General features: G+C 37.6%; 1 protein-coding gene across 1 annotated transcript; it reads left to right on the top strand.

Annotated features, from left to right (window-relative positions):
* The first annotated feature begins 1194 nt into the window (after positions 1–1194).
* LOC102803125 (non-homologous end-joining factor 1-like) lies at positions 1195–10326 on the top strand. The gene is made up of 8 exons (XM_085506200.1): positions 1195–1264; positions 2005–2182; positions 3375–3572; positions 4329–4467; positions 4706–4767; positions 5807–5921; positions 7052–7164; positions 8753–10326. Exons 2-8 carry the CDS (start codon positions 2012–2014, stop codon positions 8849–8851), a joined length of 897 nt encoding a protein of 298 aa, XP_085362326.1. The 5' UTR covers positions 1195–1264; positions 2005–2011; the 3' UTR covers positions 8852–10326.
* The last annotated feature ends 6377 nt before the right edge of the window (positions 10327–16703 follow it).

Here is a 16703-nt window from a genome sequence, read left to right as displayed (position 1 = left end):
GTGACAGATGTATAATAATATTTATTAGACACAAGAAAGGATAAAAAGGGTCTTACAAAAGGAAATTTAAAAACTATTTTAAAAATATAAAACAAATCAAAAACAAATATGAATAAACAATAAAGACAATTTGCAACAAGTTGCCATGAAATAGCATAATTTTGAGAAACACAAATCATTTTTCTCGAAAATTAGGCTGGTTACCCCAACTTTTTATGTTGTCACTATCCTCAAATTGCCTTAGAGTACAATTTATTGCAAAATGAAAATATTCTGGGTATTTGCATTTGTGAGTAGGGTTCGCCCCTAGAGCGTGGTGGTCGACGCGCAGAGAGAGTTCGAATTTACTGTAAACAAACAATTATTTCACACACGATGTGTGCGTCATATGAGCCCCCATATCGAACAGGACACGGCGTGACTATCACCACCCTTTAATAAATAATAAATTTTCCTAAAATAATGAAGCATGACCTTGCCCTCTCTAAATTTTTTGAAAAATACATTATTCAATGGAAATACTTAATTATATAAATATGCATCTAATCCCAATCTGATTAAAATAAGATCCTAGTTTGGGCTTTTTTTTTCCGTTTTTTTTGTTAATATATATTTTCATATATTTTATTTATTTATTTATTTTCAATTTATTTGCTGGTATTGTTTTAAGTTGAAAAAAATACCAGCAAATAAATTGAAATAAATAATAATAAAATATATGAAAAAAATATGAATGATATTTATTAACAAACAAAAAAGGAAAAAAACAAACAAACTAGGATCTTATTTCTTTAATCAGATTGATCTAATCCATGAGAGAACCAATGTTTTTCTATGCAATGTCAGTTCTAGTATTTTATACTTTTTTCTATTTTGTCCTACCAATGTTTTACTTTTACCGGTATTTAGTTAGTTTTATATATTTCAGTCTTTTGTTATTTACCAAACCCTCTGATAATTTTGGTTGTTTAATAAAGTTATTAGTTAGCTTAATAAGAAATACAATTACATAGGGAAAAAAAGTCTAGCTCAAAACTACGAAAAAGAAAATAATGCGCAAATTTGTCTACCACCTTCATTTTAAAAATATTCAGTTCAAACCATCTGTTTTATGTTGTTCAAGCTCGAGTAGTTTTTATATGTGCGAATCCGGGCATGAATTCTCAAGGATAGCAAAAAGCGCCGCCACTGGCCATAGTGTCAAATGTTAACCCGGAAGTATAAACAACAGAAAGGGATCGCGTTTTAAAGTTGGCACCGTTTGGTAAGTGTAGTATTTACATCAATCACGATAATGATTGATTTACCTTGCTTATGAGACAGTATTCCCATTACACATCATGCTCTACTAATATAATCCACCATGTCAGAATCGAAATGAATTGAATCACACTCGCCTTTTATGCCAAGTGACTGAGTACACAGGCGAAGGAGTCACGGTGGCTGTTGATGTTTGCATGTCAATTTCACCACGGTTACTAAACAAGTACTGGGTAACCGTGATTTCACAAAAAAGTCTCGCTTGTCACTCTAAAAATAAAGCCCACAACAAGCATAAATATATCAGGAATATCGATTGCCTTGTCCTGGTGACATTAGATTAAATTCATCATTGCATCTATTCACAATATATTCTAATGACATGCATCTTTCATTGAAGGGCTGAAGGTCACTAAAATATATTTTACCAAGAATGTTTAAAAAATATTTTGGGGGAGGTAACCTAACTCAAGGGGAACCGACAAATGTTGTTGGTCAAATAAGACCAGGTGATAGTTTTTTAATATCACCTCCTGATTCTGCCATGTTCAGAAAAAAACACTTTAAATTAGAGGGCAGTGATCGTCGGGACATGAAACTCATAGCGATGTATACAACGCTTATCTAAAAATACATTGTTTGCTTACATGAAATTGATCACTCGCTGTGCGACGACCACTGCTCTTTAATTCTGGCAAGCAGTTTTTATTCTAATCTGACCACCTGATTTGTGTTTATTTCAAGAAACAAGATGGCTGGTGATGATTTGAGAAGGAAACCATGGCAACCATTTGAAATTGACAACCACAACTATCTGCTGAAAAGCGCTTTCACTGAAGATAGTTATGAGATATTATGTTATGATATGACCACATTGTGGTATGAAAAGTGTGATATGAAGAATCTAAAAAAAATTACCAAGGTATGTCAACCAGTAAAGTCTTTAAATACACTCAGTTTGTCAGTCTAGGGTAATTCTGGAAAGCGTCTGCTCTTGACGCAAAGACTATGCTTATTAACTACTGTAGAATACTTTATTTTCACTTGGAATTTATTTTCGCTATTTTCGCTGAAGGGATGATTATTTCAGTGAAAATAAGATCCAGCGAATATACTTTTTTTCCTATATTTCACATTAAACTCATCAAAAATCAGTGAAAATAAATTCCATACAAAACGCCCAACAAGCCTTTTCAGCGAAAATGAATTCCAGTGAAAATAAAGTATTCTACAGTATGTCATAAATAATGGGGTGGTCACATGGTATGGCATCTATGCTAATTGATGTAGGGGGATGTCAGCATGGATTGAATGGATATAACCTATTCTCTGTTTCACAGGAAAGATTAATGTTGCAGTTGCTTCTTTAATATTTTTTAATATTGATGTCTTTTAATGACACAAGGTCAGAAGATACAACATAGTATAAATTGAATATCATAGAGTATCACAGAATTCAAAACAATAGAAGAATGGTGATATCATGTTTGGCAATAATAATTTGTTCTAGCTGAAACTGATTGGTGCTTTTTGATACTAATTGCTACTATTATGTACTAGCTAGTTGATATTAATTGGTACAACCCAATAGTTTAATCTAAATTATACTATTTCATACTAGTTATTACTAGCTGATAATAGTTGGTTCTAGTTCTTATGTAATTGGTACTAAACTAATTTGACACTCAGTATTTTACACTAATTGTTACTAGTTGAAACTGATTGGTACTGTTTGTTACAATTTGGTACTAGTTAGTTGACACTAATTGGTACTAGTTAAAAAACTGAATGGTACTATTTGGTACTAGTTGAAACTGATTAGTACTTGTTACTATTTAATACTAATTGGTACTACCCAGTAGTTGAACCTGATTGGTACCATTTGATACTAATAATGCTATCATATGCTAACTGGTACTAGTTAAACTGATTAGATCTATTTGATACTGATTGGTACTAGTTAAAACTGGTTTGCATGTTTAAGGTAAATTTTGAATACATTTATAAGTGTGTGTGTGAAGGAAACAGATTTATGCTAAAAAAACATTTTATGAAAATGACAGCAACATGAAAAAAAGTTGATCTTTATAAATTATATTGATATTCCTTTCTAGAAATTAAACCCATCAGTTGAAATGCCATTACCAAGGTTACTGACTCACTTGGAGAGTACAATAGAATCACAACAGGATACAGTAAAGTATACTGTCCAGAAAACTGATGATGATAAACTAGTGGTATCCATGGATTCTGATTTAACAAAGGGTGTTCCATTTACATGGCAATTTCAGTGTCAAACAGCTAATGCAATGGTAAGCTTGAAGTTAAGTCTAGACTATTAGCATAACTCTCCCAGAAGAAAGATCTCCATAAATGTAGAAGAATGCAATTTACCGTTTTTCTTAGCTCTGCTGTCATCATGCGTGCAAGCTGTTCTTCTTGAAAACTACAAACCTGATTGTTTTGATATGTTTACGTAGATACCTCAGGTAGACCTCTGTCAGATTTGTTCATTTCATAGCGATATCAATAATTCTCTGTTTCAAACAAATATTTTTGTCATTTTTGGTAAAAAAATTATATTTTTAAAAACTCTCTGACTCTGATAAATGCCTTGGGTGGACCTTTATCAGATTTGTTCCATTCATGATGACATCATCAGTTTATTTTAATTGAATATTCTTTTTCATTTTTTATGTTCATTGTCATAATCTACACCAACTCTGATTGGATGTATGTTTTGCAGGTGCTTCCACTCATATCCATGTATGTATGTGCAAAGCGAAATGCACATTCTCTGACAGAATTAAGCACAACTTAATGGAGAAACGTATTAAAGCGGGAGGGTCGTCACTTGCGCACGCACGGGAATTGAGTTCCAAGCGATGATAACATCACATGCTAAAAACACAAAGGCTCATGGGTAGATGCTTGTTTGTAAACAATAACACTATAGCCATCTGACTCATGCGCAGGTGACAACTCAACTGTTTTAAATTTACATGTTAAAAATATAAAAAAAAACAGTTTTACTGTAAATGCTTATACAATAAATTACTTCTTCCTAGTTAGCGTCTCACGTCACCATTCCTTTACTCACCATGGTAACAGAGTTACAAAGGAGAACAGAACAACTACAAAGAATAATAAAAACAAAGGATAGCGAGATTGAAGATTATAAACTTGGTGGCGCTAGAGTATCTAGAAGTAAGTCCATGTAACAACTTGTTTTTCATTACAAAACAAACTTTCTAGTCAACATTTTTTTTTTCTCAAGTTTAATCAATCAATAATCAAAAAAATTTTAGGTTTTTAAAAATATGCAATTTTAATTTCAATTGAAAAGTCTGATTGAATTACTGGAAATTAATTATGCGATTGAATTCTTTGAATAATTATGAAAGAGTTTGCATTTTAATATATGAATCTTGATATGCGTTTTCAGAACATTTAGAAACAGTTCCGTTTGATGCCAAGACATTTTTCAAAGACATGACTAAATGCAAGGTATGTAGTGATATGTTCAAAGCTTTGAGAAGTGTTCATATACCAGCTAAATGGTTGTGATATTGTAAGATGGAAAATAGTTAATATCTTATTGTACAGAACATTATCAAATTTGTTTTGAAGAAGCCACTTTACGAAGACAATGGAACTATATTGCTTGTTTACGAAGTTGTCATCTTTTGTCGACTTCATAGCATAGTGACTATACAGCAATTGAACTTGGTTTTGTGTAGCCTAACAAGTTGGCGTAGGTGGCGTCCTGGACTGCTGCGATCCCCACCAACAAGTTGGCATAGGTGGAGCCCTGGACTGCTGCGATCCCCACCAGTCCAGGGCGCCACCTACGCCAACTTGTTGGTGGGGATCGCAGCAGTCCAGGGCGCCACCTACGCCAACTTGTCAGGCTAGGTTTTGTGTGATGTGTACAAATCGATGTTGACACTTACATTTCAGTGACACTTACAAATGCACAGTAGTTTGTAATGCAAAACTTCTATCAACTTGAGCTGTGATCGTAAATTATTTTAGCTCCCCGGTTATGGCATCCACTGTTTTTTCACTTACCAATCAAGAGAATGCAATTTTAGGGGTAACAACAAGTCATGTGACTGTCTCGCTGTAATTGAAACCTCAGTGACTACTGTAAAACATGTCGTTTTCGCGAACATGTCTTTTTAGCTAATTTAGCGAGAGAACTGATTCACCAATTCAAGATGTCGCTAATGACTTTATTATAAATTAAAAACGACCAAGGCCTCGGGATTTGTATACATTAATCTGAAACATGAAAATCTGGGGTGCTTCCATATTACACTTGACAGGTTTTCTTTGTTTTTATGGAGGTTTTTTTGGCAAGCGACAGACAAGTATTGTGAAAACAGAAAATCATCAATGACAAGAGAGATTCGCTAAATCAACATTTCGCTATTACGTCATTTAACCACAATTCGCTAAAATTGTATGTCGCTTTTTTCAACATGTTTTACAGTATTTGCATTTATGGTTTATTGTAAAAATGAACTGTTCTTTGATATTATAGGAGTTTGTAAGCGAAGTGAAAGCTCAAGGTGGATCAGCCTTTAATAAGTATGGTCAGACTTTGTATAAAAGTATTATGATAAAACAGGCTCACTTAGAAGAAAATGATGGACAAGGTAAATTATCAATACGTTTGTTAAAATATTTGTACTTTATTTACTTTACTAGAATCACGTCTTAAAAAACCTATTGTATCCTAGAACATTTATCCTTTCACCACCAGTTCCCTCTTCTCATCACAAAATAGTTCCGTTTATAGTCTGCACTTTCCTTCAGAAGATTGAGACAAAAATAGCCAAATTTTTGAGTAAAAACTAAAAATTTATTCAAATTTTGTCTGTTGGCTTCAAACTTAAGGTTCTATTCCAGAAATATTGAAGAATGTAAGAAAAAAGTGCAGAAAAATTTGGGCATGGAAGGCTGGTGGTGAAAAAGTTAATAACCATAAAAACAAGTCTGTCATTTAGGTACTGGTAATTATATGCGCTACTAATAAAGAAAATATTGTATGTGTTTCACATAGTTGTAAAATAAAAACTACTGTAAAATCAGTATTAGAAGCCGCGGCTTCTATTGAAATAGTACAATGCAACAGAGGGGATGCGGCTTCTATTAGTGCATCTACACATGATGAATTGTTGGTTATTATTCAAAAACGATTGGTGCGACTTCTATTAAGAATGTAGCTTTTAATACAGATTTTACGGTATTTGATATTTCTAGTTTCTTATACTCACACATCAAGATTAATCTTATCAGATAAAATTAAGGCAGCCATACAAACTGGCTTCCCTGATTTCTCTCTTCAGATATCTGATTTCTGATTTGTTTTATAAGGCCAAGCCGATTTAACATGTCAGAGACCCACAGAGATTTTTTGTGATGCAACTAATTATGCTAATTACCTAGTGCAACTGAAAATCATACACTGACTAATGATCTTAATAAAAACATCTTACTGTATAGTTATGAAATTTGTTATTTGGAAATGGTTTATAGACAAAATAAGCGTTAAAGGAAGTCAAAGGTCATATAATCAGTTCTCTACAGTCCTTCAGTTATTCTCGATTTTGAAGAGTTGTCTACAAACTAATTCATCTCGTTTTTTATTTCATTTGACTCACTACAAAATCAGAGTTTTTGCCATAGGAGCAACAGTGCAATGTACTTGATTCAGACAATTTAATGACAGGTGTTGTCATGGCAACAACAATGGTGTTGAGATACATTTTGTTTGTTTTTCTAGAAAGCGATAAAGACAGTGCTGCAACATCCAGAAAATCCACTCCAGCATCATCACCAAGGAAACCAAAACCTTCTCCATCTAAAGTTACATCACTCAATCCATCCCCTCCCAAGGTAAATGCTCGTAAGAGGAAAATACACTCTCAACAAGTTTAACGTTATGTCAAATCGTCATAGTTACTGGCCTTCAAAATCAATACCATAATATTTCTACAGCGTTATATACATTTATTTCCTGACACAGTCTCCGAACACAATGGCCACACAAGATTTAAATTTCGCCACCTCCAAGATGGCCTGATCACATGACAGGATGCCCACATTTCCTCATTTGCATCTCGCCCTTTGTCATCTGATTTGCTAAATTAAGTCAAGCCACTTATACAGACTACTTTAAAAGTACATATTATTGTGCGTGTTAAGTTTTGATGATAAGGGGCTTGAACTTGGTGTTTTGCCAGCTTTTTTACATCATTTCTACCTAGTGTGTAGGGGAGGCTGTCATGATATACTGCTAAACTCTCCTTGATACACACAATCACACTCTAATTCAAACGCTGGATGTCTATTTAGTGGCAGCCATTACAACTCTACATGTCCCATTGCATCATGGGTGGTGGAGTCAAAAGGCATGACCTCTATAAACTCAATACACTACAACTGGGTTTGTTTATGTATCTATAGTACCGTACTCGACCGCGTTAGCGCCCATGCCCGGGCAAGCGCCCACCCCCCACTTTTGCGCAATTTTTATATTTGGGGTGACATTCGGCAAAGCGCTCACCCCTTCAAAATGCAACTAATTTAAAACTTGGTCTTGCGTAACAAATCTTGGTAATCGTTTTTATGATACAGCGTGTATATAGACCGCTGTGAACATGTTGTGAATGCGTAGAACACGGTAACCGTGTGTAAACTACGCTTCGACAATGACCTGTTAATACAAGTAAGATGCGGTATATATTTCATACCATATTCAGTTTACCTCTCAAAAATGGCTAGTTACTTTTTTTGGAAAAACCATGTCGTTTATTCGCTGAAATCAATTCCAACAGATCGTACTTCAACATCGATTATTCACTTCCGCATTGCGTTACCGGAAAGTCTTCGGGAATTTCCGAAGAATTGCATCAGTACAACACAGCATTCTGATTGGTTAATAACCAACTTGACCCATTAGGTCAAAGGACACTGCTGCAGGTAAAATCTTCAAATGCATCATGGCGGAAAGTGATTTTCCTCGAGAGTTTGCGTACGATCCAACACCTTCGTCAGTGGAGATAATATGACAATTTTGACTTCGACTGTGTTCCAACAGACTCAAATGTTTTTAATTTCGTAAATTCTGGTGGTATGTAATTAATATTGTAATAAAATGTGCATATTTTTGGTGATCATTTCTGTTTCTTCATTGTGAAAATCAATGACGACTCAACTAATTTCGTAATTTGATTTTCCCTCAAAGGCGTAATCAGTCACTTGATGAATCAAATTTTTCATTTGCACTCTTTTTCGAGGGGGGTGCTCGGGTAAGCGCCCACCCCTACAAAATCGTGATTTTCTGAGTTGAGGCCCCTGGGCGCTAAAGCGGTTGAGTACGGTATGTACAACATGTGTGAGTGTCATTGTTTATCAAAATGGATTCAACAAAAATTTGACAAGACCGTAGCCTATATGTTGAAATTTTCTGTTTATATAACAGGACAGTGAACAGCTAAGGAGACAAGCGCTAGAAAAAAGACTTGCAGATGAAGAGCACAAACTACAGTCAAAAAAGAAGAAGAAAAAAGGACTTTTTTGAATTCAAATTGTAACATTATTAAAAAAATTTTTAAATATTTTTGTGCCAGACGACAGTGTCTGATATTAAATGTCACTGTTGTCTTTTCTGATAATTTTATGTGTCAATTGCATAGTGCAGTTGCCATAGAAACCACATTCCATGTTTGGGACTACCGGTACATGATTTGGATGTGTGGCCATCTTCCTATGATAATGAAATTATTTACTATCCCAGTATCAACCACGCTCTGCGGAATACAAGCACCTGTGAAGCGTAATCAGGAATCCCCAAATGTGCATCTGTCACATGAATGGTTCTTGGGCAGCTGAGTATTTTGTGGCTTTGACCTCTCCACTAAGTCACACTCACCTCAGGTGGAGGTCAGCCATTTTTTTTAAGGTCAACCCCAGATAGGATTTGCTCTTGGGTCAACTGGGTCAGTGGTGTAGGGCAATGAATACTATCCTACCAATGAATTATTGCATTAATTACCATTGATTTCAATTGTTGTATTCTGTTAGTGCACTGTCTGTGACTCCCTGAAAATACAAGTTTGTGATTTCTGTTGTCATAGTTATTTGTAATTTGTATTTTAAAATTCACTTAGAACCTATCTGAAGAATCTAAAAAATCTTTATATGACAATAACAATAACAATTCAGGGCCAGAAAAAAATCTAAACATAAATGAAAGTTATTAGTTAAAAGCCAGTAAGTTGTAACGAAATACATGGTGTTAGATTGGCACCATGCCAGGAATTTCAGTCACATCAATGTGTCGTATAACACCTAAAAGAAATTCAGATTTTCTTTTTCATCACTGTTTTACTGCTCAAATTTAAAGTTACCTTTTTTCGTCGTAATACAATATGAGGTTATTGCTGGAATGCACCAAAGTATTCCCTAAGATAGTTCAGTGAAATTATCGACCTATTTTAATGTGGACATCAATGCTGTACATCATTGTAGTGTAATGACCCACATACTTGAGTTAACAACATTGAATCTCCTGTAATATTATATAATATTATTATACATCTGTCACCGTAACGCCATAAGTTACAGCATGCTGTAATTTTGCGGTATTTTAGAGTGTATTTTCATCCTACCATATAAGGAAATGCGAATTCCAAATATAGAATGATTATGTGCTTAAGTGTCCTCTAATAATAAAAACAAACATGGCTGCCAATAGGGTTTGACCGGACTCCACGCAACGAAATTTGCTGATTCTGTTCTATACATGATGTATACACTCGGACAGTATGGTGTCGCATCGACCTCTGCTGCGCGTCGGTCAATACTACCGCTGTACTGTCTTCATGCATAATTTGAGGTATCCTTGTAATAACCTCATATAATTATATATATATATTTGTCTAATTATATTTTTGTATATAAATAATTTAGTCAACAGAATTGTGTGTGTGAACAATATTGTTACCACGATTAAATAATAATGATTCTGATAATGTTGCAGATCATTTTCACAATGTGTTCTTCATTGTCATAACAGTTAATATACACCACTCTGATAGCTTCATGGTATACATGTACAACCAGTTCAAAGGCTGACTGAGACATCAACAATTTGTCATGCTAGTGACTGAAACTGGTTGAATTTTACATTTAATATTAGTATGTGGTGTTCCACTCACTATACTCTGCGTATAATCTTTGTGTTATTACACAAATTATGCCTCACTCAGCCTTGAATATGTGGTGTTCCACTCGCTATATCTCACTCAGTTTACGATACGTGATGTTCATCAGCCTAGTCTATGTGGAGTTCCACCCACTACACAGGTACCTTACTCAGTCAAGAATCTATGTGTGGTTTCACCCACTACACAGGTACCTTAGTCAAGAATCTATGTGTGGTTTCACCCAACACACATGTACCTTACTCAGTCAAGAATCTATGTGTGGTTTCACCCACCACACATGTACCTTACTCAGTCAAGAATCTATGTGTGGTTCCACCCACTATACATGTACCTTACTCAGTCAAGAATCTATGTGTGGTTCCACCCACTATACATGTACCTTACTCAGTCAAGAATCTATGTGTGGTTTCACCCACCACACATGTACCTTACTCAGTCAAGAATCTATGTGTGGTTCCACCCACTATACATGTACCTTACTCAGTCAAGAATCTATGTGTGGTTTCACCCACTATACATGTACCTTACTCAGTCTAGAATCTATGCGGGGTTTCACCCACTATACATGTACCTTACTCAGTCAAGAATCTATGTGTGGTTTCACCCACTACACAGGTACCTTAGTCAAGAATCTATGTGTGGTTTCACCCAACACACATGTACCTTACTCAGTCAAGAATTTATGTGTGGTTTCACCCACCACACATGTACCTTACTCAGTCAAGAATTTATGTGTGGTTTCACCCACTACACATGTATCTTACTCGGTCAAGAATCTATGTGTGGTTCCACCCACTATACATGTACCTTACTCAGTCAAGAATCTATGTGTGGTTTCACCCACTACACAGGTTCCTTACTCAGTCAAGAATCTGTGGTTTCACCCACTACACAGGTACCTTACTCAGTCTAGAATCTATGTGTGGTTTCACCCACTACACAGATACCCTACTCAGTCTAGAATCTATGCGGGGTTTCACCCACTACACAGGCACCTTACTAAGTCTAGAATCTATGTGATGTTCCACCAACTACACAGGTACTTTACTCAGTCAAGAATCTATGTGTGGTTTCACCCACTACACAGGTACCCTACTCAGTCTAGAATCTATGCGGGGTTCCACCCGCTACACAGGTACCTGACTCAGTCTAGAATCTATGCGGGGTTTCACCCACTATACATGTACCTTACTCAGTCAAGAATCTATGTGTGGTTCCACCCACTATACATGTACCTTACTCAGTCAAGAATCTATGTGTGGTTCCACCCACTATACATGTACCTTACTCAGTCAAGAATCTATGTGTGGTTTCACCCACTATACATGTACCTTACTCAGTCTAGAATCTATGCGGGGTTTCACCTACTATACATGTACCTTACTCAGTCAAGAATCTATGTGTGGTTTCACCCACTACACAGGTACCTTAGTCAAGAATCTATGTGTGGTTTCACCCAACACACATGTACCTTACTCAGTCAAGAATTTATGTGTGGTTTCACCCACCACACATGTACCTTACTCAGTCAAGAATCTATGTGTGGTTCCACCCACTATACATGTACCTTACTCAGTCAAGAATCTATGTGTGGTTCCACCCACTATACATGTACCTTACTCAGTCAAGAATCTATGTGTGGTTCCACCCACTATACATGTACCTTACTCAGTCAAGAATCTATGTGTCGTTTCACCCACTACACAGGTACCTTAGTCAAGAATCTATGTGTGGTTTCACCCAACACACATGTACCTTACTCAGTCAAGAATTTATGTGTGGTTTCACCCACCACACATGTACCTTACTCAGTCAAGAATTTATGTGTGGTTTCACCCACTACACATGTATCTTACTCGGTCAAGAATCTATGTGTGGTTCCACCCACTATACATGTACCTTACTCAGTCAAGAATCTATGTGTGGTTTCACCCACTACACAGGTTCCTTACTCAGTCAAGAATCTGTGTGGTTTCACCCACTACACAGGTACCTTACTCAGTCTAGAATCTATACGGGGTTTCACCCACTACACAGGTACCTGACTCAGTCTAGAATCTATGAGGTGATTCACCCACTACACAGGTACCTTACTCAGTCAAGAATCTATGTGTGGTTTCACCCACTACACAGGTACCCTACTCAGTCTAGAATCTATGCGGGGTTTCACCCACTACACAGGCACCTTACTAAGTCTAGAATCTATGTGATGTTCCACCAACTACACAGGTACTTTACTCAGTCAAGAATCTATGTGTGGTTTCACCCACTACACAGGTACCCTACTCAGTCTAGAATCTATGCGGGGTTCCACCCGCTACACAGGTACCTGACTCAGTCTAGAATCTATGAGGTGATTCACCCACTACACAGGTACCTTACTCAGTCAAGAATCTATGTGTGGTTTCACCCACTATACATGTACCTTACTCAGTCAAGAATCTATTTGTGGTTTCACCCACTATACATGTACCTTACTCAGTCTAGAATCTATGCGGGGTTTCACCCACTATACATGTACCTTACTCAGTCAAGAATCTATGTGTGGTTCCACCCACTATACATGTACCTTACTCAGTCAAGAATCTATGTGTGGTTCCACCCACTATACATGTACCTTACTCAGTCAAGAATCTATGTGTGGTTTCACCCACTATACATGTACCTTACTCAGTCTAGAATCTATGCGGGGTTTCACCTACTATACATGTACCTTACTCAGTCAAGAATCTATGTGTGGTTTCACCCACTACACAGGTACCTTAGTCAAGAATCTATGTGTGGTTTCACCCACCACACATGTACCTTACTCAGTCAAGAATCTATGTGTGGTTCCACCCACTATACATGTACCTTACTCAGTCAAGAATCTATGTGTGGTTCCACCCACTATACATGTACCTTACTCAGTCAAGAATCTATGTTTGGTTCCACCCACTATACATGTACCTTACTCAGTCAAGAATCTATGTGTGGTTCCACCCACTATACATGTACCTTACTCAGTCTAGAATCTATGCGGGGTTTCACCCACTATACATGTACCTTACTCAGTCAAGAATCTATGTGTGGTTTCACCCACTACACAGGTACCTTAGTCAAGAATCTATGTGTGGTTTCACCCAACACACATGTACCTTACTCAGTCAAGAATTTATGTGTGGTTTCACCCACCACACATGTACCTTACTCAGTCAAGAATTTATGTGTGGTTTCACCCACTACACATGTATCTTACTCGGTCAAGAATCTATGTGTGGTTCCACCCACTATACATGTACCTTACTCAGTCAAGAATCTATGTGTGGTTTCACCCACTACACAGGTTCCTTACTCAGTCAAGAATCTGTGTGGTTTCACCCACTACACAGGTACCTTACTCAGTCTAGAATCTATACGGGGTTTCACCCACTACACAGGTACCTGACTCAGTCTAGAATCTATGAGGTGATTCACCCACTACACAGGTACCTTACTCAGTCAAGAATCTATGTGTGGTTTCACCCACTACACAGGTACCCTACTCAGTCTAGAATCTATGCGGGGTTTCACCCACTACACAGGCACCTTACTAAGTCTAGAATCTATGTGATGTTCCACCAACTACACAGGTACTTTACTCAGTCAAGAATCTATGTGTGGTTTCACCCACTACACAGGTTCCTTACTCAGTCAAGAATCTGTGTGGTTTCACCCACTACACAGGTACCTTACTCAGTCTAGAATCTATGTGTGGTTTCACCCACTACACAGGTACCCTACTCAGTCTAGAATCTATGCGGGGTTTCACCCACTACACAGGCACCTTACTAAGTCTAGAATCTATGTGATGTTCCACCAACTACACAGGTACTTTACTCAGTCAAGAATCTATGTGTGGTTTCACCCACTACACAGGTACCCTACTCAGTCTAGAATCTATGCGGGGTTCCACCCGCTACACAGGTACCTGACTCAGTCTAGAATCTATGAGGTGATTCACCCACTACACAGGTACCTTACTCAGTCAAGAATCTATGTGTGGTTTCACCCACTATACATGTACCTTACTCAGTCAAGAATCTATGTGTGGTTTCACCCACTATACATGTACCTTACTCAGTCTAGAATCTATGCGGGGTTTCACCCACTATACATGTACCTTACTCAGTCAAGAATCTATGTGTGGTTCCACCCACTATACATGTACCTTACTCAGTCAAGAATCTATGTGTGGTTCCACCCACTATACATGTACCTTACTCAGTCAAGAATCTATGTGTGGTTTCACCCACTATACATGTACCTTACTCAGTCTAGAATCTATGCGGGGTTTCACCTACTATACATGTACCTTACTCAGTCAAGAATCTATGTGTGGTTTCACCCACTACACAGGTACCTTAGTCAAGAATCTATGTGTGGTTTCACCCAACACACATGTACCTTACTCAGTCAAGAATTTATGTGTGGTTTCACCCACCACACATGTACCTTACTCAGTCAAGAATCTATGTGTGGTTCCACCCACTATACATGTACCTTACTCAGTCAAGAATCTATGTGTGGTTCCACCCACTATACATGTACCTTACTCAGTCAAGAATCTATGTGTGGTTCCACCCACTATACATGTACCTTACTCAGTCAAGAATCTATGTGTGGTTTCACCCACTACACAGGTACCTTAGTCAAGAATCTATGTGTGGTTTCACCCAACACACATGTACCTTACTCAGTCAAGTATTTATGTGTGGTTTCACCCACCACACATGTACCTTACTCAGTCAAGAATTTATGTGTGGTTTCACCCACTACACATGTATCTTACTCGGTCAAGAATCTATGTGTGGTTCCACCCACTATACATGTACCTTACTCAGTCAAGAATCTATGTGTGGTTTCACCCACTACACAGGTTCCTTACTCAGTCAAGAATCTGTGTGGTTTCACCCACTACACAGGTACCTTACTCAGTCTAGAATCTATACGGGGTTTCACCCACTACACAGGTACCTGACTCAGTCTAGAATCTATGAGGTGATTCACCCACTACACAGGTACCTTACTCAGTCAAGAATCTATGTGTGGTTTCACCCACTACACAGGTACCCTACTCAGTCTAGAATCTATGCGGGGTTTCACCCACTACACAGGCACCTTACTAAGTCTAGAATCTATGTGATGTTCCACCAACTACACAGGTACTTTACTCAGTCAAGAATCTATGTGTGGTTTCACCCACTACACAGGTACCCTACTCAGTCTAGAATCTATGCGGGGTTCCACCCGCTACACAGGTACCTGACTCAGTCTAGAATCTATGAGGTGATTCACCCACTACACAGGTACCTTACTCAGTCAAGAATCTATGTGTGGTTTCACCCACTATACATGTACCTTACTCAGTCAAGAATCTATGTGTGGTTTCACCCACTATACATGTACCTTACTCAGTCTAGAATCTATGCGGGGTTTCACCCACTATACATGTACCTTACTCAGTCAAGAATCTATGTGTGGTTCCACCCACTATACATGTACCTTACTCAGTCAAGAATCTGTGTGGTTCCACCCACTATACATGTACCTTACTCAGTCAAGAATCTATGCGGGGTTTCACCTACTATACATGTACCTTACTCAGTCAAGAATCTATGTGTGGTTTCACCCACTACACAGGTACCTTAGTCAAGAATCTATGTGTGGTTTCACCCACCACACATGTACCTTACTCAGTCAAGAATCTATGTGTGGTTCCACCCACTATACATGTACCTTACTCAGTCAAGAATCTATGCGGGGTTTCACCCACTATACATGTACCTTACTCAGTCAAGAATCTATGTGTGGTTTCACCCACTACACAGGTACCTTAGTCAAGAATCTATGTGTGGTTTCACCCAACACACATGTACCTTACTCAGTCAAGAATTTATGTGTGGTTTCACCCACCACACATGTACCTTACTCAGTCAAGAATTTATGTGTGGTTTCACCCACTACACATGTATCTTACTCGGTCAAGAATCTATGTGTGGTTCCACCCACTATACATGTACCTTACTCAGTCAAGAATCTATGTGTGGTTTCACCCACTACACAGGTTCCTTACTCAGTCTAGAATCTATACGGGGTTTCACCCACTACACAGGTACCTGACTCAGTCTAGAATCTATGGGATGTTCCACCAACTACACAGGTACTTTACTCAGTCAAGAATCT

This window comes from Saccoglossus kowalevskii, chromosome 12 (assembly GCF_978046115.1).
Source record: "Saccoglossus kowalevskii chromosome 12, keSacKowa6.1, whole genome shotgun sequence".
NCBI classification, from domain to species: Eukaryota; Metazoa; Hemichordata; class Enteropneusta; family Harrimaniidae; genus Saccoglossus; species Saccoglossus kowalevskii.
This window is presented reverse-complemented; position numbering and strand designations above follow the sequence as displayed.